The 27,516-nt window shown below is 43.6% G+C and overlaps 1 protein-coding gene across 3 annotated transcripts; it reads right to left on the reverse strand.

The window, feature by feature from the left end:
• Positions 1-310: 310 nt before the first annotated feature.
• LOC129327206 (zinc finger protein 300-like) lies at positions 311-25,905 on the reverse strand. Of its 3 annotated transcripts, XM_054975691.1 has the most exons (6): positions 6,537-6,921; positions 4,993-5,576; positions 4,741-4,828; positions 3,949-4,031; positions 3,633-3,759; positions 311-2,328 (listed from the first exon to the last, which is right to left on the reverse strand). In XM_054975691.1, the coding sequence occupies exons 2-6, from the start codon at positions 5,350-5,352 to the stop codon at positions 1,475-1,477; spliced, it is 1,512 nt and encodes a 503-aa protein (XP_054831666.1). In that variant the 5' UTR covers positions 5,353-5,576; positions 6,537-6,921; the 3' UTR covers positions 311-1,474. The 3 variants fall into 3 exon arrangements, with proteins under 3 accessions (XP_054831666.1, XP_054831668.1, XP_054831667.1); XM_054975693.1 differs by lacking the exons at positions 3,633-3,759; positions 3,949-4,031; positions 4,741-4,828; positions 4,993-5,576; positions 6,537-6,921 and adding exons at positions 11,637-11,639; positions 14,991-16,058; positions 24,820-24,939; positions 25,857-25,905 and having other exon boundaries at positions 311-1,892; XM_054975692.1 differs by lacking the exons at positions 311-2,328; positions 3,633-3,759; positions 3,949-4,031; ... (1 more) ...; positions 4,993-5,576; positions 6,537-6,921 and adding exons at positions 11,982-16,058; positions 25,857-25,900.
• Between the last annotated feature and the right edge of the window lie 1,611 nt (positions 25,906-27,516).

The raw sequence follows: 27,516 nt of genomic DNA on the forward strand, positions 1-27,516 counted from the left end.
CCTTTAAGACTAACCAATTTTATTGTAGCATAAGCTACAGAAACAGTTTCTGTGCTATGCATCTGACGAAGAGAACTTGATTCTCGAAAGCTGATGCTACAATAAAATTGGCTAGTCTTAAAGGTGCTACTGGACTCTTTTTGATTTTGCTACTACAGACTAACACGGCTGACTCCTCTGGATCTGCTAGAACCTTATCTCTTGCAGCACAATGAACTATTGTCAGATGTCAAATCTTTGCAAGCAGAACAAACAGAACAGATAACTTTGAGTTAATGATTTTATTTACAAGAAAGCATAACTCTTTTTATTAGGCAAGTACTTAAATGATGCAAGCAGCCCCACAGAAAACAAATACCAGTAAACTTAATTCTACTATCAGTACTTAAAGCTAAATACATAATGATTGCAACTGTCTAAGATTAAAGCAAATCAAGTTTTAGGCTGAACATTGTGGAAAATGGGAAGCTCAGCACGCAAGGCATGCTCAACAAATGTAAAGGTCTCCTTTGATAGGAAACTCCCAGCAGAAAGCCTGATTAGATGCTTACGTGACATCTTTCATAAGAGAAAGTGACAAGAACAAGAAATAAATCTTTCTAAATGTAACACATGGTCTAAATAAAACAATTGGAACCTAAAGCGAATTAATTCAAATGAATAATCTGAGATCAACTCTTAGTAACTTTCATTAAAACTCTCAACAAGAGGTTATAAGGCTAAAATTAGAACTATTGGTGGTTAAAAGAATAATAAATCTGCTATTTTGCCAGTGACACTTGTCTTATGAAGAGTCAGGACTGAAAATTATGAACAGTTGAACCTTACCCAGGTCAAAAATCACACAAGAATACAGAGATTAGCATGCATGGTGGTGGAAAGCCCTTACAAGTCACAACCAAATTATGGTGAGTCCATAAGGTTTTCAAGGCGAGAGACAAAGGTGGATTTGCCGCTGCGTGCCTCTGCATAACAACCTGAATTTCCTTGATGGTCTCCATCCATGTACTAGCCAAGGTGAACCTTGCTTAGCTTCCCAGATCTGATGAGACTGGGCCACCCAAGTCAGGATGCATGCATGCATAAAAGTCATTAAAATCATGATTATGGGAAACCTTGACCAATGAAGGCCATTGTACTCAGGCAACCAGGTCAGTTTTCATGTCATAACAAATTTAGAGTTTCCTTAAAGCAGTTTCCAAATAGTCTGTAATGCTTAAGAAACCCTGAAAAGGAGAGGCCAAAGTCCATCACTTTCTCAGGTACAGAAAGCTGGATATTAGCCTGAATATCAGAGGCATCAGGGGAAACATTCTTTCTGTGGGTACAATACAACTTCATTAAATGCTGTAGGAACCATCCACTCCTTCAAGGGGGCATTTATACCTCAGATGTCTACTTAGCCAGTCCCCTTGGCAGGTTTCTCCCATGTGGATTCTTTGATGGGAAGAAAAGCATGAAATTGCCTCAAGTTCTATCCACGCTCAGAGCAAATATAAGATTTCTCCCCTAAGTGGATTCTTTGATGGGAGCGAAGGCTTGAACTCCGACCGAAGTTCTCTCCACACCATACGCATTGATATGGTTTCTCCCCTGTGTGGATTCTTTGATGAGTAGTAAGATTGCTCTGATGGCTAAAGTTCTTTCCACACCATAAGCATTGATATGGCTTCTCCCCTGTGTGAATTCTGAGATGGCTAGTGAGATGAGATTTCTTCCTGAAACTCTTTCCGCACTCTAAGCATTTATATAGTTTCTCCCCTGTGTGGGTATTTTGATGGTCAGTAAGATATGATTTGCTACTGAAGCTCTTTCCGCATTCTGAGCATTTATATGGTCTCTTCCCAGTGTGGGTACTTTGATGGTCAGCCAGGTGAGACTTCTTATTAAAGCTCTTTCTGCACACTAAGCATTTATACGGTTTCTCTCCTTTGTGGATTCCTTGATGGATGGTAACATACTCCTTCCGACTAAAGCGCTTTCCACACTCAAAGCATTTGTATGGTTTTTCCCCTGTGTGGATTCTCCGATGGATAGTAAGGTGGCCATTCTGACGGAAGCTCTTTCCACACTCTGAGCATTTGTAAGGTTTCTCCCCTGTGTGTTTTCTTTGATGAGAAGTAAGGCTTGAGCTACCGCTGAAACTCTTTCCACACTCGTAGCATATATACTGTTTCTCCCATACAAGTAGATCTTGGTAGAAAGTGACATACTCCTTCAAAATGGAACTATTTCCATCAGCATGCAGTTCCTGCTGTTTGATAAGCTGGTTCTTTTTTGCTTCTGGTTCCTTTTTCTGCTCTTCTGCCTCTCCCCTGCTCTCTCTCTCTGTAACAATAAAGATAATTTTAATAAAGGAGGAATCAATGAACAATCACAATTAACTCCTGCTTTGAAAAGGAGAACGGAACAGGCTATATAGGAAGGGAGAGCCTTCGGTTTTCTGTGTGGAAAGTGATGCTCCAACTACTGCACTTCCTGGCTGTTCAGTTCTTATGTCTGAAGGCCTCATATACCAGGATTGCACACGTTGGAAGGTCAGTGCCAGACACTGAGGATAGTATTTATTTTATTTAAAACATTTTTATGCCACCTTTCCACCTAAATAGGGTCCCCAAGGGGGAGGGGGGTACATGAAAACTTTAAAACATTTGAACATTAAAACAGCATTTAAAATAATATATAAAATAATTCAATGAAATACACAATGCTAAAACCAGGAAGGAGGGCCAATAACAGTTACTGGGCATATGCCAACTGAAAAAAAAGTCTTTACTTGCTGGTGGAAGACAACAAGAGAGGGAGACAGACAAATCTCCCTGGAGAAGGAGTTCAAAAGTTTTGGCACCACAGCCAAGGATGTTCTTTCTTGGATTGACACCCATCTAGCTGCAGCTGGCCCCAAGAATCTCCGAAATGGCTCCGATTATTGCATAGAGAACCAGAAGAACAGATGATCCACTAGCGAGTATTACCCACAGCCTTTTACAATTAACCAGGGGAACTAGGCAGGATTGTCCCCTGTCCTCCTTCCAACCTAATCTTGCTCTTGAGTCGCTGAGCAGAGGGGCCTTGGGGCATAGCGGCATTAACCAGATCCCTAGTTGTCTCTAAGACACATGGCAGGGTATGTGGGAGTCGGACACAAGGTTAAGTACTCTCTTGGAACTGTGTTATATGCAGGCAAGGATAAGCACAGCCTACAGGAATGCTAGCCAAGTTCGGAGCCAGGGTTTATTTGCCTAAAATGCTGGTAGGCCACCAACTCACACTCACAGTTAGAGCTGTTTATTTGAAATAAATACGTTGTGATGTTTTCGTCCCAATGTTTATCTCACAGACACAAGATAGCACAGAGCGCAGCAGTTTCTGGCGGTCTTGCTATGGATGTATTTGCAATTTTGCTTCTGGAAACATCCATAGATATGCCAATTCATACCATTTTATAAAGGAAAAAAAAAGATGGGTTCCATCTCCCTACAAGGAGATCCCACTGTAAAAGGAGGGGGGCTGGGCTACGACACAGAAAGAGAGTAGAAGCACTGAAATTATTTTTAATATTTCCAAGCTAAGCCCCCTTGAGCCACGAGGAATGGCTAGATAGAAATATTTTAATAAACAAACATTATTACCCAGAGAGGTCAGATTTACATAATTGTCCTCCATGACTTCCCTGTGCAGAGCCCTTTGGCCCGGATCCAGCAGAGCCCATTCATCGTCTGAGAAATCCACAACCACATCCCTGAAGTTCACCAGTTCCTAAAAGAAGAAGAAAATCTTGCTCTTCACATAACACCTAACAGAGCGAAGTCAAATGGCAGACTGTTCTACTCTAGGATCCAAAGCTGCCTAGTGGGCCGTTTGCAAAGAAGTAAAAAAGAAAAAGAGGGATTCCTTCAGCTTCCATGGAGAAACGCAGGAGGAGGCAGTAAAAGATCCTTTCCCTACCTGATCCAGCTGCACAGAGTCTGTTTCCACTTCACCATAAAGAGAGAAAGGCTCAGCATACCCCGCCTGTGTCCTTCCAGTGCCTGTGAGGGAGGCAAAGGAAGTGGGAAGAGATTATCCATGTTCACATTCTCCTTTTTTCCCTTTGCTCCTCAGTGGTCACTTCCTCCCGCATGGACCTACTCGCTCAGTAAACTCCCCCGGAAGGGCCTAGCTTCAGATCCATTTATTACAATTACATCAGAATCCCTTCCCTGGGAAACTAAACTGGCTCCCTCACTATACAGCTTCCATTCCCCAGTGAAACTGAGAGGCAAATACACAAAAACTGACATGCAGTGAGAATCAGGAATCCACCACTTCACTAACTGAAGATGGGGCCTTTACTTGTTCCTCAACACAGACATGACTCCCCCTTGGAAAAGTAGGAAGAGAGTGACCCCACCCTAGGCTCTTTCTGGGGGAAAGAGAATTCCACGCCTGAGGAGCCTTTACCCTAAACCCTTAACTGCACTGGGTGACAATTCTTGAAAGGAGTCATGAGGGAACAATCCGAGGAAATAAATAATAAACCATGTCACCTATGAAATCAATAGATTTATTTTTCTCACGCATTTTAGACTTCTCCTTCTCCTACCGAACCACCCTCTGCATTCTATCTTGGCTAAAATTCAAAGTGCTGATTTAGGCCTATAGAACTTCCGTACACTTTTTTAATCTGGGCAAAAAGCTTAAGGCCAGAATTGCTCAAGAGAAGGAGTCCAACCTAAAAGGGTGCCCATTAATCCTTACCCAGAGAACAGACACCTCCATCACTTTCTGGCCAGATCTCCCAGAAGAGCCGCTCCTGCCTGGGGTCTTCGGCCCCTTCAGACAGCCCCTGAAATGGCAGCAAAGTTAAGAGAGGACTGTGGAAAGGAGGGTGGTGGGGAGAAGGGGATATTCCACTAATGAATTCTCGGGAAAATGCTACACTTCGTGAAAGGGGAGGTTTAGGATTATCTTTCACATTTTTTGTGCTCTCCCAGGTTGAGATGCTCTCACCTGCTGGTCCTGATACTTCTCCTCTGTCTGGCTCAGGAGGAAGCCTTCTGCCAGGGCCACAGCCTGAGAAGTGGTGTCGGGTCCACATTCCCTCACCCAGCTCGCCATCTCCGGGGGCAGGACATCCAGGAACTGTTCCAGGACCACCTGGTCCAAGATCTCCATCTTGCTGCACCTTTCAGGCTTCAGCCACCGGCAGCAAAGACGGTGGAGGTAGCTGCAAACCTCTCGGGGCCCCTCAGCCTCCTGGTAGCACAAGGTCCTGAAGATCTGGTGATGGAGACCTAAGCCGACAAAGTTTTTACCGCGGGGCTCCTGTGCCGTTCCTTCCCAGGATCCCTCATTCTTGCTAAACTCCATGGCTTCGGGGCCTCTTTCTGTTTCAGGGCCAGCAGGGTCTTCCTCTTCCGTCTTCCAGGGGAGTCAGATAAAGCTTGAAGTTTCTTCTCCCTGTTTTTCTCTTTCTAAGAACAGCCAAATGGGTGGGCCCTGAAAAGCCCACAAGTTTTTCTGTGAGCAAAGCACAACGCTCTCTCGGCAGGCAAGCAAAAGAAGATGAATCTGTCCAGCACCAAAGCTTCTCTCTGAAGGAAACAAGGTAGAGACAAACGAGAGACGTCCTTCAACTGAGGTCCACAGCCCAAAGCTTAACTTGGGTTGAGGATCCTAGAGTATGAACGGCAGCACAGCCAGGTTGGACTGAAGGAAAAACCTCCCGTCACCTGGCTCCTTTTCCCACAGGGGCCTCCCACCAGCAAGGCAAGAAGGGGCAAGCCCAGTCCTGCCACTATCCCACCCCCACAGTTGGTCTGCCCGGATGCACTGCCTCTGAACATGGAGGTTCGATTTAGCCAGTGAGGCTCATAGCCGTTGAAAGATTTCCCTGGCCCAATGAATTCCATTCAGGAGGCTTCAGTGTCTGTTTTTAGCCTTCTCCTTTAAACAATTTTAAGTTCTGCGACAATTATGGGGGAAAGAGAAAAAGATCCCTCTTTCCATTCTTACCAAACCAGGCATAAGTTTTATAATCCTCTCTCACACTCCCCTCCCCCCCCCCACCCGTGTTATTATTTTTTCTAAACTAACAAGTCTGAAATCTGGCTCGATGCCTTTCGTCAGAGTGAAGTCCCTCCATCCTTTTGGTCCCTTTCGTTGGCCTTTTTTGCTCCTTTTCAAAACCTGCGCGGTGCAGGGGAGGGGGATTATAGATCCCGATACCCAAGAAGCAATGCTGGTTGATCTGCGAACGAGGCCCTTTCCTGGACAGACAAAATCCGGCCACGGGACCCCTCATCCGGGCTGGATTTCTGCAGTGACCTCCTTATTGGGCAGCCATCTTTGCAAACCCTCGAGGAAAATTCAGGCTGTCCAAAGCTCCTAACTCCAAATGCGAGGAAAGGCGCACGGCCCGGAATCCCACCCCCTCCAAACTTAAGAGTTGTGCAAGGGGGGCACTCCCAGCCCCTGTTTTCTTCTCTGCCCCCCCCCCAATCTTCCCTCCTTCCATTGCAATTCCCTTCCATCCAAATGCATTTTCAGCTTACCAGATCGGAGGGCAGGCAGTTGCTACTCCTCGTAAGAAAGCAAAAAAACCCACCGGGCTACTTGCAAGGACGGAGGTGGAGGCAGACTCGGAGCCCCCTCCCTCTCCGCCGTTCTGCGATCGCAGACTTCCTCCTTCAGCTGACCCTCCCCAGGGAAGCCAAAGCAACGCCCTTCCTCTGCCCCTCGCCCAAGAGCGATCGGCCACAGCAGGCTCGGGCTGGAGGCGCCGGGAGCGGAGCTTGGCTTGCAATTGCTACGTTTTTCCTATTTATTCATTGATCGAAGCGCAAATCGCAGCAGCTTCGAGCCGAACCCCGTCTGTCTCCACCCTGCTACGGGAGCTCTCTTTCTCTTGCCTGCAGGGCGAGGGGCAAAAGTGGAACGTGGGAGGGGGCAGGTCTGCTTTCCTAGAAGGGCGGCGAGAAAGGAAGGGGAGGGGTTTCCTTTCTCCCTCCCCCCTCGGAGAGTAGCCTGGTATTTTCTCACGAGGAGTAGCAGCAGCGCACGCCCCCATCTGGTGGGCTACAAATGCATTGGGAAGTTGTAATGGCAGGAGGCGAGATGATTGGGCAGGGAATGGAGACAAAGGCAGGGAGGGGGCAGAGAAGAAAGGGGGGGGCTGTGATTCAGTTTCAGCTTCTTCAGTCTTAGCCATTTAACTATAGCAGTGGGGCAGCAGCTCAAGACCTCCAGGCGGTTTGGAGAAAGAAATATTAAGGTGGATTTTGTCAGCACGTGGAGGACTCCCAACTCCAAAACCAGGAATGATTTCTCGGAAGGGCTATACATAGAAATTGAATAGCTTGGGGGAGCCTTGAGGACATGTCCCATGCTGGGGACCTTGGACGCCAATTGCAACCCCTCTATCTTCACTCACTATAGGAGCTAATAGCTCAGAATAACCCACTCTTTATGGATATTAATTTCAGGGAGGTAGCTCTGTTGGTCTTCAGAACAGCAAGATTTGGTCCCAGTCGCACCTTAAAGACTGACAACATTTTCAAGGGATAAGCTTTCGAGACTCAAAAGTTCCCTTTGTCCCTCCCTGACCGAGCTTTGACTCTTGAAAGTTTATACCCTGAAAATCTTGTCCTTTAAGGTGCTACTGGGCTTGACTCTATGAATCTTAGTTAACACACTTCCCTGGGAGTAAAACCTGTTGAGCTCAATGGGACTTCCTTCTGAGAAAACATGCTTAGAATGGCACTGTTGATGCATCCTCAACTGCATCATGCTCTTCCTTCTGATGTTTTTTGTTTTTTGTTGAAATCCCTTGAGCTTTGGAGAGCAGAAGAAATCACTTTAAGAATGATAAGAAAACAATTACTTCTGCAACACCTTGGAAATGCTAAGGTGTGTCTTCATGCGTAGGTGCACGGCTAGAGAAAACATGTTTTCCAGAACTCCCAAAGTGACTCCATGCTCCGACATGGGTCAGCAAGAAGGCAATACCCTAGGCCAGAACTATGCTGAAGAAAGAACTTCATAAAAGCAAAAACTGAGACATTCTTTTGGAATGTGCATAAATGACCACAGAACACAGTAACAAATTCATGACGGGTTGCTGTGAGACAGTTGCAGGAAAAATAAGCAAGAATTTGGTGGTACTTTCAAGCAGCACGGAACTTTATTCTGCCATAAGTTTTCATTCACCAGAGCGCCCTTCATCAGATGCATGAAGGAGATCTTCACTTATTAGACACTTATCAAACATATACAATCACCTTTTGCCATATAGCATCACCTTGATCTTTTGGATTCCTTAATGTGGCATGGGAGGGAAGGTGGCATGGTGCAGCCTGATCTCATCAGATCTTTGAAGCTAAGCTGGGTCAGTACTTGGATGGGAGACCACCAAGGAAGACTCTGCTGAGGAAGGCAATGGCAAACCCCCTCTGGTTCTCACTTGCCTTGGAAGCCCCTTGCTGGAGCTTTGATGGCACTTTACACTGCCACACCAATGTGGCACGACCCACCATTTGACTATGATTCATCCCGACATGGCTTGTAGAGATAAATCATATTTTTTGTCAGAATTCCTGTATGTTTCCAATTGTTTTTTTACATGTTTGAAATTAATAATGATATTCTTCTTTATGTATTAGACATCTGGACTTCTAATAATCACTGTCTTTACAAGCGGTCACTGATAGTCCTCATCTATTAGAACAATGAAGTGAGATTTACCTATTCCATTAAAAATATCTTTAACATCCTGTGCGTGTAATTTAAATTTTTAAAATAACTTTAGAAATTATAGTTCAATTTTTTAAAATAAAATGCACACACAGTAACTAATTCAAAAATTTGTTTTCTCTTCTCTCTCCCCTTTTAAAGGACATTTAGTGCTTTGGTCAGGCATGCTGTAATCTAAATAATATAGTATATGACATGTATTGTAGAAATTTAAACCACTGAGACCGAAACACGATTGGTTTACATGTGTTTTATGATATAAACAACAGGACTTCGTCATTTTTAAAGATACCTCTAAATGTTTGACATTTGCATGGGTGTAACGTTTCTTTTAAAAAAAATTGCACTATGTAACCAAAGTGAATAGATTTTTAATAGTTTTTTTAATACATGGAATTAAAGATTTTGTAATTTAATCCATTTTTAGGTTTCTGATATTGGTCTTGGTATTCAAACACCCGAGGTTTTTCTTTTCTTGTCAACCTTTTTGGTTGCCTGTTTTTCTCTGGATTGAAATTTCTTCCCCTTTTTTGTCTTTTAACTGTGTGTTTCTGTCAGTATTCCACTGTTCTTTTACATTTTCATAGCGACTTTATTTCTAGTCTGTGTAACCATCGCTATTCCCATTTATCTTATTGCAATAAAAACTCTATTCCAGGTCTAATTCTTGTCAATTCTTTTCTGGGAACTAGCTAACATTCATTTTTGAAGTGCCATCTTCAAATCCGGGGCTCTGGTATACACTTGGCAAAAAAAATCTCAAGAATAAAAATTATTTGGGTTTGCACTTGGATGCACTCTTGACACACTCAGAGGAGGGTGCACATGTGAAGACCATTCCAGTAACAGTAAAGCACTCCTGGAGAAGATGGTGGGAGGTGCAGGCAAGCAAGCCACGCTACCTGGTTAACTTGCCACAGGTAGGTACCTCACCATCGAAGGTGGCCCTGGCCCAGCCTCTAGTGGGACACACATGTGGCCATTGCTGGAGCCATCTTCATTGGGCAGGCTGGCTGAAGCAAGCAACAGCTATTCTCACCATGGCCTATCTAGGGCAGGCAGAGCAGCTGTGCTCAGCCAGTCATTGAGGGTCCCATGGGCAGGAGAAATCCTGCCCCAACAGGCAGCTGAGAGACATAGCAAGAGCAGAGTCCTCCCGAGGTGATGACTATGCGCTCCCACTCATTACAGCTGGTAAAGCCACCACAGGCACCCCCTTTCTCATAGTGTCTTGTGCTCCATAGCTGCTTCTCCCCTGCTAGTAAAAGTAGCAGCTGCAGACAGAGAGCCAGGAGCTTTTAGCACTGCTCCGAGCTGGCCTATTTGGGAATGGCAACAGAAGAAACAGAGGGCATTGGGGCAGGGCTAGGAGGAAGTAGAGATTGACGGTTGGTGATTTCCTTCTGACCTCCAGAAAGGTGCCTCAGAAAGAGGCTATTCTTGCCTATTTGGCAACTCAAAATCTGTCCACCTAGGTTTGCCTAGTGGTTGACCTGGGCCGAGTTATTTGTAGTTGATGTGGATTTTAAACTCTTATTGTTTTGCATGTTTTACGCTTGCAAGATGTTCTTCAGATAAAAATGTGTATAGAAATATTTAAATCTCCCTGTTTTCAGCCCATTTACCCCCAAATATGGTGCTATGAGTAAAAAGGAAACACTTATCTCTTTTCCAAGGTGAAGGAGCGTATGTTTGCGACACACATCCAAAGACAATGAAATGGTGGCAAGCAGGCAAATAAAGAAGGCACTTGAGAGAACAATATGAGCATGTTTACAAACAGGCAAAAGCCAATATGTGTGCGATAAAGGTAGGGTTTTTACATTTCATCATTTTTTTAAAAATTAACTTCATTTATTGCCCACCTTTCTTACTGAGACTCAAGGTGGATTACAAAATAAAAACAAACACACACACAAATCAATCAGACAGCAAAGACATCCAATACATAACACAGTAGGGCTAAGTACAGAACTGGGGGGGGGGGGGAATCTCCTAAGGCATGTCATGAAAAGTGATTACAAATGTAAAGGACATTGCAGTAAAGAAAGTTGATACATACAGTAAACATTGCAATACACTACAATCATAACCCCTTATAAAAAGCATCCCCCTGAGCGGTTCCATTATACTACAGTTCTAATCCCTTTATAAGGACGTTCTCCTAAACGTTTCTGTTTTGCCTTCCTGACTTTCTCAGGCAGGTTGTTCCACAAGGTGGGAGCCATCACAGAGAGCACAGGAGTAGACAGTTGCCAGCCTTACCCATTTGCAGGATAGCACCTTCAGAAGGCTTTCCTCAGATGTCACAGTGTTGCATGGCAGGAGAGGCGGTCTTACAGATATCGGGGTCCAAGGCCATGAAGAGCTTTGTAGACCCTTGAACTGAACCTGGTAACTGATGGGTAACCAATGCAGTGACTGCAGAATGGGTGCGGCATGCACGTTCCACCTCGCTCCTGACAGCAACTGAACTGTGGCATTCTATAGCAACTGGAGTTCCTATGTTGACTTTGAGGGGACATCCATGTAGAGTGCATTATGACATGGAGATCGGGAGAGAGCAAGCAAAGCTACGCAGAGCCGGAGCCCAGATTGCTATCTCCAGTCAAACTGAGAGTGGGAGACGGTGGCGATCCAAGCAGGATTCCCACATTGGGGCAGGGGGGCTGAGTAGAGGGAGGAGCGAATAACAGGTTGGGAGATGGATCACACCTCTGCCCCCCCCTCCTGATTTGAGCAGTACTATCATCCCTTGCTTTGATCTCTAAAATTCACAACCCTCCCAGGCCAGCTTCTCCATTTTCCTCCCCAGTTGACCTCTCAGGAAACATTTTCGTACAGCCTCCAAAGCCAATTCCACCCATGTCCCTTTTTCCACAAGAGCCCAACACTAACCTCACCCCCTTTTAACCATGATTTAAAAACAAGTAAAAACCCAGAGGAGTTAGCCGTGTTAGTCTGTAGTAGCAAAATCAAAAAGAGTCCAGTAGCACCTTTAAGACTAACCAATTTTATTGTAGCATAAGCTTTCGAGAATCAAGTTCTCTTCATCAGATGCCTGATCCGAACTGGTCAAATATAGAAGAGGAGGGGAGGGGAAAGAAGGGGACATATATCACAAGAGGACAGGATGCAATTAGTGTGAAGGCAAGCAAAGGAATGTTTTGATTGCCTTCACACTAATTGCATCCTGTCCTCTTGTGATATATGTCCCCTTCTTTCCCCTCCCCTCCTCTTCTAAGTAAAAACCCAGTGACTATAAATCAAGGAACTGGTAAATTATTAAAATATTGTTCCATACTCCATGAGACGTTCCAAGAAAAGTACAAATAGTAGAATACTGAGGTTGGGACAGGAAAAGATGGTTCGGGACAGGACAGAAAAGTTTATAGTTCACTGAGTTTATTGGCTAGGGGGGTGTTGGCTGCAAAGAGGTTGAAGGAAGCACAAAAATCTACTAGGCAAGAGAAGCAAAAGAAATGCTCCCCTCCCGCCACACACCCACATACACACAACGTCATGGCAAATCAAATTTACAGTGAAATCCTAAGCGGAGTTACTTCAGTCTAAGTTTACTGATATCATTGGGCTTAGACTGGAGTATCTGCTTAGGATTTCACTGTTTGTCTAGTTAAATCTAAAGTGATACACAAAAGTGATACTTGGAACAAAAAATCCAAGTATATGCTGATGGGGTCTGATCAGGATGAGACTGAAAGAGTGTGACGGGAATGTGAATTAAAGCACATTATACCTTAATGATACGTGTGTATTCTAGTGAACTTTTCATGAATTTTAATGTAGTTTTTTTAACAGGTTGTAGAGCCTCATAGAAGTTCTTTTCATCTTTGACAGCCAATTAAAAATACTAGACAGTAGCAGATGTTTTTCTAGCTGTTAGGATGGACCCATAATGACCTGCTCACTTAACTCTTCCATCATCTTTATATAGCTTACCTTGCAGTTGGACAAACATCATTTTTCGGCTAGGTAGAATGTCACATGATTGAAAATCTGAATAATTAATTAAATCTCAAACCAATTGTAATTTTATACTGCGATCAGTTGTGAAACAGCTTAGATTTCTCATTACGATATCATGAGTCCGTTACTACAAAATATGCTACCCAGATAAGGAGCTAGGGTCTTGCTGAAAGAAATCTCATGAAGATCTAGGTGAGAAAATTGTATTTTTCTGTGTGCTTATTGAAAATCCTATACATTTCATATATTTATTTCAATAAAAAATAAACAGAAAACTCTGATGAAAAGTCTCCGTTTGTCTTGAGAGAGTAAAAGCAAGAGGAACCCATATAAATTGACAGGCCCTCCAAGACAGATCCCTGTTTTAGGACTCAAAACTAAGGCCTTGAAACTACCCAAATGTTAGGATATAAATCTTGACACTGGACAGTTAGAAAGCCTAATAAGACGCTGATAAGCATTCATTCCATTACAAGAAATGTTAGGGTCAACGTTGATAACCTGGTGAGAACAGCAGCAGTGAAAAAGGCAAACTCAGTGCCGGACATGGCCAAGAGCAAAGTGGATTAGCCAGATTCCTGGAGGAGAGGTCTATCAGTGGCTACTAACCATAGTGACTAAACCATATTCAGAGGCAGGAAACCTCTCAACACCAGTGCCAGGAGGAAACATATATGCCCCGTTGTTTGTCCTCCAAAGTAAAGTGGTTGGCCACTGTGAGAAAAGATGGTGGACAAGGTGGACCATTGGTCTGATCCAGCAGGGCTCTTATGTTATTAAACACGAGGGGTCTCCACAGTTTTAACTGGAACACACAGCAGCTCGCTAAGACAGAAAAAACTGGGTAACACTTTAACAAAACTCAAATTAGGCATTATTAACTAATGAAGGCAAGCACACACACCATGCACAGTTCTGTTTGAAGATCATCTTCCTACAGTTGAAGGATCCTTCTGTTCAAGGGCAGTCCCATGCAGAGGACCAGGCAGTCTAATCTAGAGGTCATTGAGGCAACAGTGAGACTTTAGCAGAAAAAAGATCAGGGAATCATCCCATAATTCGAAAAAAGGAACTCCAGGCCACTGCTGATACTGGAGAATGCAACACTCAACACCGTGTCCAGAAACCCTCCAGAGGACCACTTCCTCTCTTATGCTGAGTGCAAGCTCCTATTTTCCATCTGGTCCACTTAACATCACAAATTAAGTTTGGCCTGGAAACACCCTCATCCAATCCTATTATTAACCAAATGCATGTGCATTTGTGGAGATTGAAAAGGGGAGTTGTATGTTGCCCACATACTGACAGCCAGTGTGGTGTACTGGTTAGAGTGTCGGACTAGGATCTGGGAAACCCAGGTTCAAATCCCGACTCTGTCATGGAAGCCTGCTGGGTGACCTTCAGCCAGTCACACACTAATCTGCCTCACAGGGTTGTTGTGAGGACAAAATGGGAGAGTGTTGGAAGCCGCTTTGGTCCCTGCTGGGGGGAAAAAGTGAGGTTTAAATGCAATAAAATAAATAAATAGTTATTGATGATATCACACTCCATGCCTCTGAGTTATTTCTCTTAGTCCTTTGGTGTAGGCATTAATATGCATAGGCAATAGAATCAGATTATTCAGGTTGGATGTCTCCCATGGTCTTCTTCCCAAAAAGAAGCTGATTTACTAAAGCAGAATCCCAAATCCCAAAAAGTGTTCCTCAAAGACGCTACACTGGATGGTCTAGAAAGCCACTGAGAAGTTGGGGAGAAGCAGCGGGGTTCTGTTTCTTTTTTCCTCTTTGACATAACAACCAAGGCAGTTTCCCACCAAAAATCCTGTCTGAATTGCATAATGTGGATCAACTTCCTCTAAAAAACATTCTGGCTGCCAGGTTTTTTTGCTCAATTTCAGTCAATTCATCTCAACATTTTAGTCATCAAAAGGGGACCCTTCACTTTCTTTGAAAGCAGAAAGGCTGAAAGGATTCATCCTTTGGAGATTCTCAATCACCTTGCCCAAGAATAGATTTCACAACAGCCCAGGACATCTGACTAAAACGTAGTTTCCTTAAGAAGAGTCTAATGAGTCCCTCAGTCAGCACACTGGGATCGGTTTCCTAACAACCTTTGCAATCAAGATAACCCACTTAGACACCTTAACACATCTAGATTTTAGACGTTAGGGTTAGGAATACAGTTAGTGGCATAAGTCTATCCAAGTGTCTCGTCTGAATCAAGTGTGGGTATTTTTATGGGTGCGAAGGCTGCCCTTCTGATTGAAGCACTTTCCGCACTCAGAGCATTTATATGGTTTCTCATCTGTGTGGATCCTCTGATGACTGTTAAGGGTGGGCTTGTGGCTAAAGCTCTTTCCGCACTCTAAGCACTTATATGGTTTCTCTCCTCTGTGGGTATTTAGATGAGTATTAAGATTGGCTTTATGACTGAAGCCTTTTCCACACTCTGAGCATATATACGGCTTCTCCCCTGTGTGAGTTTTCTGATGAGAAGCGAGGTTGGCCTTCTTACTGAAACTCTTTCCACACTCCAAGCATGTAAATGGTTTCTCACCTGTGTGGGTTTTTTGATGGGAAGTAAGGTTGGCCTTCTGACAGAAGCTCCTTCCACACTCTAAGCATTTATATGGTTTCTCCCCTGTGTGGATATTTTGATGGCTAGTCAGGTGGGCCTTCTGATTGAAGCTCTTTCCACACTCTAGGCATTTATATGGTTTCTGCCCTGTGTGGCAATTTTGATGACTAGTAAGGTTGGTCTTCTGGCTGAAGCTCTTTCCACACTCTGAGCATTTATATGGTTTTTCCCCTGTATGGATTCTTTGATGGATAGTGAGGTACTCCTTCTGACAAAACCTTTTCCCGCACTCTAAGCATTTATATGGTCTCTCCCCTGTGTGGATTCTTTCATGGATAGTGAGGTATTCCTTCTGACAGAATCTCCTTCCACACTCTAAACATTTATATGGTCTCTCCCCTGTGTGGATTCTTTCATGGATAGTGAGGTACTCCTTTTGACTAAAGTTCTTTCCACACTCAGAGCATTTATATGGTTTCTCACCTGTGTGGGTCCTTTCATGCTTATTTAAGTTGGCTTTCTGCTTGAAGCTCTTTCCACACTGTAAGCATTCAAATCTTTTCTCACCTGTGTGGATTCTTTGTTGGATAGTGAGGTACTCCATCTGACTGAAACCACATTCTGGTTTTTCATCAATTTGCACTTTTTGATGTTCAGTAAGGTTGTCCATTTTCCCTAAGCTTCTCCCACAGAATAATGATTTTCTTCCTCCACTTGTGCTTGCTTCAGTTCTCTTTTTCCTCTCTTCTCACTCTTTCTCTCTGTAAGAGTCAATGAACAATCACAGTTAACTCCTAATTTATTTATTATTTATTAAGAAGACACCCAAGGTGACTAACAAATTAAAACTTACATATTAAGACCTCATCTTAAAATAGAATGGTGGAAATGAGTAAATTGTTAGGACAGGAATGAAATAACTAATTGTTACATCAAGAAGCCTCAAAATTTACATAATTATAAGATAATTATACTGACTATTATTATATTGTAATAACTATTAGCTTATTTATTTGTTGAGTTGGTTTAAAATGAAAAAAATGTGCTTTACTAATGTGATTTGGCAAGGTATTGTAAATTCTTTCTTTCTGAAATAAAAATGAAGTGATAAAATCTAATCTTAAAAGCCATTAAAACCAGCACATACACAATTAAAACAATTTAAAACCAGAATTTAAAATTAATACAAAAGATAAAAACAACAGTTCATTGGGGGGGGGGGATCATTCGAGCGAGTACCAAGCAAAACAAAACAAGTCCAAGGACGCAGTTGTTCAAGTATGTTGGTCCCAAACCTTATAGGGCTTTAAATGTCTGCAGCAGCTCTTTGAACTGTGCCAGGAAATAAACTAGAAGCCTGTTTAGATGAGACAGGACTAGAGTGATATGTTCCCTACGATCTACTCCAGTCACCATCTTGGCTGCAGCCTTCTGTACCAATTGAAGTTTCTGAATACTTTTCAAAGACAGGCCCGCATAGATCATACTGCACTAATCGAATCGACATCTAACTAGGACACGTAACACAGACGCCAGATCTTTCCTGATCAGGAAAGGCAGCAGCTGGCTAACCAGTCAAAGGCAAAGGAACAAAAGCCGTGACAAACTAACTACCTTCAATTTAGTAAGGTTACAATATCAATCAAAAGACAGAGTCAAACATATGTATGAAGTTCAATTTTTTTTGTAGTAATCTATGCATGTAAAGATGGAGTGGTATATTCAAAAGCAACAGTCAGGTTACAACTTAAAGGCAAGCATTTGAAGAGTTATAGTCACAGCTTTAATTCAACCAAAAGTTAAAAGTGCGAAGTGCTATGTAAATATATTCCAAAAACATTCCTATGTGTATATATAAAGTGCTTGTGCCTATTATATGAGAACCTGAGTTATATACAATATAACAATGAAATATAAACAATACCACTCCAAATACCAAAACACAAGTTATACCTACTGGTCAATTTCCATATTTAAAAGAAACAGTGCAAAACGTTCCATCAACATTCAATAAACATATAAGTCCTTCTTAGGGTTTTTTGGTAGAAAATTCTTCCAAAGAAATTCAAAGATAGATATAAGTTGCTGGTAATAACTGTGATGGGAAGCCAGCAAAGTTAGCCCATTTCAACATGTTCTTCATTCAGGCAGTTATTAATAGCATAAATCAGTTCAAAGGTAATAATCAATTTTTACAAAATCTCTCCGCATCCGTCCTTCATTACCAAAAAATTTGTGCAATATAAAAAATTGAACTTCATTTATATGTTTGACTTTGTCTTTTGATTGATACTATAATCTTACTAAATTGGAGGTAGTTAAGTTTGTTACAGCTTTTGTTCCTTTGCCTTTGCCTATATTAATGTGGATTCTCTCTTCTATTTGGCTAACCAGTCAAAGCTGGTAAAAGGCACCCCTAGCCACAGCTTCCACCTGCTTATTCAGTAGTAGATCTGGGTCCAACAGCACCCCAAATTATGAACCTGTTCCTTCAAGGGGCGTGCTACCTCATCCAGAATGGGTGACACCTTAAATTCCAGCACTTTCGTCTTGTTGGGATTAAGCTTAAGTTTATTAGCCCACATCCACTCCAAAACTGCCTCCAGACACTGGTTCAGGGTTCCTACAACCTCCCTAGGATCAGATGGAAGAGTGAGATAAAGCACAGCGGCGTTCACATATTGGTTGTAACCCAGCCCAAATCTCTTGGTGACATAATCCAATAGTTTCCTGTAGATGTTAAAGAGCATAGGGCATAAAATGGGATCTTTTTGGATACCAGACATTTTACATCTAAATGTACATCATTTTACTAAAATTACTGATGAAATTGTATAGTTTTTTTTCTTAACAAAATAATGCACTTTTCATCAAATTCAGCACTTTTTTCGAAATACATCTGTTTAGTAAAACATATTGATTTAACTGCTTCTTTTAAATAGAACTAATCTTATTTATTAAGAACCAATCATCTCTGATCTTGGATACTTAAATCCAGACAGTGTAGCCATGAACAGACAAGACAGATATTCCTACACCCCTCAACAATGCCCCAGGTTTGCAGAAAACTCTAAAATTTAAAAAATATACTGATCAGAGGAGCTCCTGTAGCTTTAACCAGATGCCCTGTGGCTGTTGCTAGGCAACCATAACAGTTTAGCCAGTATTCTAGGATTGGTTTCTATCAGTAAAAGGTAGGAGGAGGGGGCAGGGCACTTTCAAGGGCTGTTTAGGCCTTGGAGAGAGGACTCATTGGGATCAGGCCCAGAAGCAACCACTGGCTGACTTGATACCACATGACTTGTGTGAGTCACCCAGGCCTGGCTGCTTGGCCACTCTTCAACTCTCAATAAAATCCAGTGTAGTGTAGTGGTTAGAGTTTCAGAATATGCTCTGGGAAATGCAGGTTTGAATCTCCACTCTGCTATGGAAGCTCACTGGGAGATTTTGATGCAGTCGCACACTCTCAGCCTACCCTACCTCTCAGTTTTGTTGTGAGGATAATATGGAGGCAAGAAGAATTATATAAGCTGCCCATTATGGATAAAGACAATATATAAATGAAGTTAAGTAATAGATAAAAGTTGTTTAGTGAGTTTGAAAGAGAGGACATAGGAAAGGTGAGCATATGGAGGCTGCCAGGAGGAGGGAAAGAGGAGGAAATGTGGAGAAGGGGATGTAGAGCAAAATGAAATACTCCCAGCAAGTCCTTTTAGGTTTCTTGCTCAAGCAGCACAATGCAACTGGATCATAGGGGGAAGGCTGCTGGAGGGGAGAAGGGGGAAAGTTGAAGACAGGGCAAACAAAGGTGGGTGGGAAGGAGAGGGGAAAAAGCAGAAAAAGAGGGAGAGGCTATGGGGGCAGGGAAGGGAAAGAGGACATGGTGCAGAAGGGGAAAATGAGATGCCATTGCAACTCCCCAGGAGTCCCCCACTTCTTGTTTTCTAAATAGTTGGAAGTAACTGTATAGTTCCATATAGTTCTTGCACTTATCTGTTTTTTTTCCTTTAACTGATGGATGTAAGTTCAGACCCCTTATAAATGCTTTGATTCCCATATCATTTGCAAATTTACTTCTGGGGTATCACAAATATATTTTAAAAAACCTCATTTACTTTTTCCTGTAGGTGAGAAAATGGTTCTTTTTGCCTTAACAGCAATGTATACATTCTCCATTGCTGAGATTTCACGCTTTGTTCTCTTAAACCTCCTAACACTTAAGACTGCTTCCATAAACACTGGCTAACACACTTTCACAAGTATTTGCAAGTGGATTTTCCCATTTCACATAGGAAAATTCACTTGCAAACGATCATTAAAGTGCATTGAAATAGCATTATCCAATGACTATGAAAGCAGCCATAGACTGTGTATGATCCTGTAGAATCTTAATCTTTTTGAACCTCCGATATCAATTTAATTAAACCTGGAGTACAGCAAAACATATCCATTCCTGAATATCTGTTTTGCAGTACAATCCTAAACAGAGTTACTCCAAGGGAGTTACTCCACTGGAGTAACTCTGCTTAGGATTGCACTGTTGGGCACCTAAGTATTAGAGTATCTCTACATATCAATGAAATGGAGAACTGCTATTTCACAGTGGACAATTGTTGGTAATAGATTAGCAGGTTTTTTTCAATTAAAGGGAAAACATCCAAATCTGTACCGATAATCTCATTAAAATCCCCACTAGCGTTGATCTCTCCTTCAGCAAAATTTTCTCGATTATCAAAGAATTCCAACTGAACTTTCATGGCATGTGGGAGAAGAGAACCTCCTAAATCTTGGAGATAGTAGAATACTTATCTAATGAGACAATTCAGATGCTTAAAAAATATGCATAATCCACCTTAAGTCTCAGTGAAAAAGGCAGACTATAAATAACATACATTTTGGAAAAATTAAGGGAGGACAATATTTGGTCAGGGAGCCACCCAGATTTTTAAGCGATGTCTACTTGTGACACACAAGACCAGAGAATCTGAGAGCGGGGCCACAAGTGACGCCTGACACAGGTTGGACACTAGTCAGCTTCCCTCAAGTTTCGATGGGAAATGTAGGCATCCTGGTCTTGCAACTTGACTCTCTGACTGCTGTCCAATGGACTTTTCAACTGTCACTTGTCCAACATTCCGCCAAGCTGCCTACATTTCCCATCAAAACTTGAGGGAAGCTGACAAGTGTCCAACCTGTGTCAGGCGTCACTTGTGGTCCCGCTCTAATACACTAGATAGCTTCTCAATAGAGGCCTGCCTGTCAATGGTAGACAAGAAAAAATCTTCATGCTAAATCCAACTTCCTTTTTTCCTTTAGTCCCAGGACACTGTGCAGGAAAAAGATGTACCGTTGCTGCCCTACATCCCAGGTGGGAGAGAGCGGAGAGCTTCTCCCCCCACCATGAAAACAAAGGAATTAAGAGAAAAAGATGCACAACTCTCTTGCCAAAGGCAGCATCTTCCAGGAAAGAGGATGGTTATTTAAATACTTATTTAAATATCTTATCCCCTTCTCTCATGCTGGGGAATAAGCTGTGATTTACAAAAAAGAAACACCTATTTTTTTTAAAAAAAAATACAATTTAAACAAAAATATACAATCCAACAGACCACTACCAGCTCTTTCAGAGAGGCAGAGCAGACAGATGGATTCAGTAGCGAGAGTCACCGCAGGGGTCTGGAATCAACACAGGAAGTCGGTCTATCTAGGTCATTACTGTGTACTCAAGCAACGGCTCTCCAGGATCTCAGGCCGAGGTCTTTCTCATCACCTGCTACCTTGTTCTTTAAACAGAAGATGCTGTGCTACTAAGCCATAGAACCGCCCCGGAGGAGGGAAGGTCAGTTAGAGCACCTTCCTCCCACTCCCCGGAGAACATAAACCACTCCCTGATTACATCACAATCTCAGGGATTCCAAACCAGCCCACGTGCGCAGCTTCGCTTCCACCTTATGAAGCGAAAAGACGGCACGAGGGCAGCATTTTGTAAGTCCTGGGCTCGTAGAATGTATGAGGAGTGGCGGCCTCAAACCCAAAACGTCACCACCCGGAGTGACAAAAGATGGACTCTGTCTGCAAAGGAAAGCCAAGAACAGAATGTCCCTTTACTACTCACAAAGTAAATCTCTCACGTCTTCGTAAATCTGACGGAGTCCTATGGCAGTATGGGAATTATTGTCTCATATCTTTTATCAAGATGAATGCCAAAATAGCCTCTGCAACAGTCGCAAATCAAATTAAGCCATCATGTCTATAAAATAAAACAGCGTCCCTTTATGGAAGGAACTACAAATTTCTAAAAAAAACCACTGTGTTCAGATGACTTTATGTTGGGGAGAAGTGTAGCCATTTGACATAGTCATTAGCTTGTGTCCCACGCTCAAATTTCATTTTCATATCCCAACACTACTGGAAGTATAGACTAGCCCATCTTTCATGACCTTTATTCTTGGGCAACACAACGCAAATCTCCATTCTCACTTGATTTTGTAACTCACCCCCCCCCCCCTTTTGGCATTCTGCAAACTGTGAAAAACAGAATTGTTCAGAAGGACATTTTTATAAAGGGACCAGAGCTGTAGAATACTGGAATGGTTCAGGCAGGCACTTTTATAAAAGGAAAAGGATTGTAGTCTGTCCCACTGTTTATTGTATTTATCTTGCTCTTGCTGTATTGTTCTCTACTTTAGCCATTCCATTCTGTTTATGACATATCTCAGATTGTTTTTGCATTGTTTCTAATTTGTGTAATTGTAGTCCTATTGTACGGTTTATGGGATGATTCACGCTATCTGATTGCATTGTTCAGCACTGCGTAACCCACCTAGAGTCTCAATGAGAAAGGTGGGCTATAAATAAATAATAGAAAAGTCAAAGCCAACAGAGGTTTGGCCTGCTTAGTTTCTCTAACATTAGCTGCATCTCCCTTATCTCGTTGGGATCCACTGATTATGGCAGTATTGGTGCAATTTAAAAATTACATCTTAATAAATATTTATATGTTCCTTGCTCTGTATGATTTGGAAAAGGAGATAAATTGGGATAAGTTGGAGCATTATATTCTTGACCTGAATAATAAATTCCCATCAGCCTCCTTGATCTTAGCAGGTGATTTTAATGTTAGGATATGACCCAGGGATGGGTTACTCTTTAAGAGCCTAAAGGATTATATAGCTGCAACTCCAGTATCTCCAAAAATCAAGGACCTAATTCAGTTGGGATCAATTTAAGTATAGCCTCTATAAAATTTGAATGGAGCCTTGCAAATGGCTCAGGATCCTCTGAGAAATCAGGAGACTATTGTGTCCTCTAGTAGATCCACCATAGTGGAATATTCTGTGATCTCTGGAACACCACTGGCAAATCGGAGGCTGGCAATCGTCTCGGCACTGACCGCATGCTTCTGCTTCCTTTACTGAACTTCTCAGAGAAGACCCATCTCCACTATGGGCAAACTATCTGAAAATCTGACTTGCAAGTTGTGAAATGGGGAATTAAGTTTGCTACAGCCCCACAAACACATGACTTGGCAAGCAGACATCCTTGGCCTACTTAATGTAACAGGGCACTTGGAAGACTCACAACCATGCCATGTTTTAAAATTAATACAACTCTTGCACCAAATGGCTTCCTGGTTGGAAAGAGCGTGCTTTGATCTAAAGAAACATGGGCATGGCATTTACTGTTTTCAGAGGAAATATAATCTCAATGGTTTGCCATCACTGTATTTCCAATATAAAAAAAGAGTACAAACAGTTATTAACGAGAAAGGAATTCCAACGCGAAAGAGAAACAGGGCATCTCCTCAAAAAGATGTTGCCATCCAATCCCTGGAAGGTATTTTGGCATGGGACGTCTGGTGTTTTAAGTAACTGGTCAAGTCCCTCAGATGCTGCAACCCAGCTTGCATATGGGAAAAAAAAACATTTTTGACAGAAACTCTGAGACCAGAACTGCTCTATCAGCGTTAAAGGATTTCTTCAACTGGAGAAGTTAAAGAATGTATAGCCCACCTGGAACAGGGGAGGGGCCTAGGTTCAGCAGACACCCCCCCCCCATGAGCTAATTAAAGCCAAGGTCAAGCGGTGGCCCCCTCACCCTCAGACAGCTTGCATTTAAAAAAGTCTGGAAGAATGAATAAAATGTGGGCCAAAGCAATAATTGCTTCCCACAAGTTAGGAAAAGAGTGAGAAGAAGGATGCTGCTAATTCTCCTCCAAGGAGTCTGCTTTCTCTCATTGGAAAGTTGGATGCAAGCTCCCTCTGTAAGAAGATGAAATCGTGGTTACGCTGAGCCCAAAATTCTGGGTAAAGGGCCAAGTGGGTTTAGCTCAGACTTACTACACTGCATGGGATTAGCACACCTGGTTGAGAAACACGGCAGGAGGGAAACCCTTTGCATCTTCCGGTGATCTCAAGTCAGCTTTGGATCGAATTCCGAAGGAACTCTGGAAGAGGATTGCTAAAGCGACACTGGAGAGAAGATCGTGTCACCTCTTATGGTGAACTGACTGTCACACCTCGGTTCAAGCTCAAAGGACCCTTCACTAACTCAGGCCCATCTGTCAGCAGCTACGTTCTGGCCCCAGTTCTGTGTAACCCCTAAGTAAGCAATACAGTTCCTATTCTGAAAAAGGGCTGAGCCTGATTCTCATCTGCCAGAATTCAGTGACTATTGGTTGACGATGTAGTCCTTTTCTCCAAACTCGATTAGTTCACAGGTACCTTTACAAAGTACTGCAGAAATGAATACCTGGAAGTTAATTCTGACAAAACAGAGACAATGGCCTTTTAAAGCAGGAGAATCAAGTTCAGATGGTCCTTCTTTCTGGTTCAGTTCTATCCCGGCCAGGGCTTTTTTTCAGCTGGAACGCGGTGGAACAGAGTTCCGGAACCTCTTGAAAACAGTCACTTGGCTGGTGGCCCCGCCCCCTGATCTCCGGACAGAGGGGAGTTCTAAACTCCCCTCTGTCTGGAGATCAGGGGGCGGGGCCACCAGCCATGTGACCATTTTCTCCAAGGCCAACCCACCGAGTTCCACCACCTCTTTTCCCAGAAAAGAAGCCCTGATCCTGGCACAGGTTTTCTCAAGGAAGCCCACCCCACTCCCCTGCTCTCGGCAATGGAAACTACAATTCTTGGTTTGAGGCAGTCACAAAACAAACCTTCCGATGTGCAAGTTAAGAGACCATCTTTAGGATGTTGCTTATTGGATTCATACTTTAGAGAAAGCAGGAGAGGAAGATCTAGAGGGAACAAGACTATTAAAAGTACTTATTATTGTGGGAGGGAAATATGGCCAACCACCAATTGGGGGGTTAGCCCGTGATGCACGCAGGGCTCCTGTAAAATAATGCAGTAAGCTACAGGGTTGGTGAGCGGAGAGAGCAAGAGGCCATTTTTCTCAGCTAAAAAGCCCCAAATGTGTTAGGTGTTCCCCCCACCAGGAAGATGTTCTAACCCTTAAAAGTGAAGTATAAATATATTAGTACAATATAATATCAACATAAATGCCCTTCCTCACAATCAAGATCTTCTGGCCCTTTGGGGTTTCCCCCCCCTGCTTTTCCAGATCTTTGATATCCTTCTTGAGATGCCAGAACCACACACAGTTCCCACTATGGCCGCGCCAGAGCTTGACTCCCTGAAATGAAAAAAGATCGGTCTTTTTAACTGGGGGTGCTGGAGCTTGAATCCAGGACATTCTGTACACCAAGTGGATGCTCTGCGGCCGAGCCACGGCCCCTCCTCATGACCCCATCCAGCACCACTTCGGGCAGCACAGCCTTTCCTTCCTTTCCCCATTTTATTACATTTGCCTGATGATGGCTGGCCTCGATAAAAAAACTATTTTGGTGTCCTTGTTCAGGATTCTGCAAGGAGCCATACAGCTATTTGTAACTGTTTATTTCTGAGCCCTTTCTTTACAGCCGATCCCCAATAACCCTGCATGCTGTAAGGAAAACCTCAGGGTCCCTTTTCTGCTCAGATACAAGAAAGCTGAGATTTTGGGGCCCCCGCTTGCAGCACACGCGTTTAGGATTCACGGGGAAGCTGGATGCAGACGAGACGTTTGCCTGTGGATGGGGCAGCTCTAAGGTTGCCAGCCTCCAGGTGGGGCCTAGAAATCTCCCGGAATTCCAACTGATCTCCAGATGACCGAGACCTGCTCCCCAATGCAGCCTTTGCAACGATGGAAGGCCTTAAGCAGCGGGGGGGGGGGGTGCTTTTAAATCCGGCTCCCTAAGACACGTCCGATATCCAAGAACTGCGAGCAGAGCCCCTTCCTGGAGACCCAGAATCCGGCCCGGGGAACCAACACCCAGGCTGGACTTCTGCACCCTCCCTGGGGCGCCCCCTTTGCAACCCTCGCCCGAAGTTCAGCACCTACAAGGCTGCGCCCTTGCTTGGCCCGCAGCCTTCAAAGAGCTGCGGCGGGGGAGGGGGGCATTTGGGCTCGCCTCCGCCCCGGCTCGCCTTCGCCTCCCTTTCCCGTTCAGACGCCCCCCGTCTCCCCGCCCTCCATCGCACTCCCTCCCCCCAAATGCATTCGCAGCTCACCCGATTTGGGGCCGGGCTGCTGCTGCTCCTCGTGAGAAAATCCCGGACTCCTTGCAAGGAGGGGAAGGAGACCGGAAGCGCCCCCTCCTGCCTGCCCTTCTAGGCACGCACCTCGCTCCCTGTCCTCTCTCGGCTGGCCCGCCCCCTCCCCTCCCGTGCGAGGCACTGATCGCCCTTCGCGGGCTGCCGAAGGAGAGGCGCAGGGCGGGGGAAAAGCCGGGCTCGGCGCTGGGCCAAGTTTTAATGGCATTGATGCAATCGCAGTTTCGCAAAAGCCTCCTGCAAAAATTTAAATGCTAAAAAGAAGGTCAAGCACAGGAACAGAAGTCTCCATTAACAACCCCCTCTGGTCTTCGTGGAGCTCGGCGCTTCCTGCAGTAGGGTAGCACTGGAGGGCATCAGTACCAGGTCCACTTCCCTCCTCTCCCTTCCCCCTCCTCCAACATCTCTGCAAAATGCATTTAATTGCATTTAATTTTGGAGGAGGGAGTGTGAAAGGTGGGCCAGGCCCAGAAGGAGGCGCTGTTTATTTTTTCCGGGAGGGGGCCTGGCAGACCAAGGGTGGAAGAAATCGCTGGGCGTGTTGGGCAAAAGATGGAGATGCTCCAGGCGTGCCTTTGAAAGTCTGTTGGCTCCTTGAAGAGTAACCACATTGACTGCAATAGGAGGTTTCGTGAGTCACGGCAAAGGCGAAGGGGAGATCAAATGAGAAACCCCTCTTATGGGGAAGGTCTCAAGGTGGGGAGGAGCCGAGGCAGAGAGATGTGAGCGAGGATTGCCAACCTCCAGGCGGTGGCTGGAGGTCTCCCGGAACTGCAACTGACCTCCAGACCAGAGGGAGAAGTTCCCCTGGGCTGCTTTAGAGGGTAGACTGTATGGCATTATACACCTGTGAGGTCCCTCCTCTCCCCAAACCCCACCCTCTTCAAGCTCCACCCCCAAATATCCAGGTATTTCCCAATGTAGAGCTGGCTTGGGAAAACTGAAGTGTTAGCCTTCCTAACTCAATTCTCTTTTCCCTTTACACAGAGAATTTACTCATGAACCCTAGTTTTGAGATGAATTCCATCATGAATCTTTCGAGAGTAAATTCTCTGTGTAAAGGGAAAAGAGAATTGAGTTAGGAAGGCTAACACTTCAGTCTTCCCAAGCATAAATTCTTTATAAGGGACAGAAACAAATTAGTAGTTAATAGTATATTTAATTGATAATTAACTGATAAGTTTAGAATTAACTGATATGGGTGCAAAGTTGATAGTCTGATAAAACACATTAAAATAGCCAATTAAAATTTCTTAAAAGGGGGTCTTTTACAGTTGTTAACAATTAGGGTGAGTAAGGAAATCCAAGTCTTTGTTTAGGCCAGGCTGACTTGAAGTGTTTAATTTCTTGATTAGTTCTAATTCAGCACTTTCATGTTGTATATTCCCTCTGAATATATTTTTTGGGGGTAGAACAGTGACTTTTCAAGTTTGTAGCAGTATGTTTAGGGATATTTAAAAAGTTCCCCTACTGGTTTTTGGATAACATGATTTCCTACGTCAAATTTGTGTCCATTGATTTTCTTAAGAGTAGTAGGTAGCCATAGGGCAAAAGAAACATTCATAATCACTCCTACTCAAAAAATCATGAGACTCTTATTATGACTGTAAGTCTAGTG

Source organism: Eublepharis macularius, chromosome 4, assembly GCF_028583425.1.
Source record: "Eublepharis macularius isolate TG4126 chromosome 4, MPM_Emac_v1.0, whole genome shotgun sequence".
NCBI classification, from domain to species: Eukaryota; Metazoa; Chordata; class Lepidosauria; order Squamata; family Eublepharidae; genus Eublepharis; species Eublepharis macularius.

What these genes read in the sequence shown, in the direction of transcription:
- LOC129327206 (XM_054975691.1), bottom strand. Translation starts at nt 5,352, where the DNA reads ATGGAGTTTAGCAAGAATGAGGGATCCTGGGAAGGAACGGCACAGGAG. An exon ending in TGGAGGTGTCTGTTCTCTGG is followed by an intron (nt 4,032 to 4,740) that starts GTAAGGATTAAT and finishes CCTCCCTCACAG; the next exon opens with GCACTGGAAGGACACAGGCG. An exon ending in ACTCTGTGCAGCTGGATCAG is followed by an intron (nt 3,760 to 3,948) that starts GTAGGGAAAGGA and finishes TTCTTCTTTTAG; the next exon opens with GAACTGGTGAACTTCAGGGA.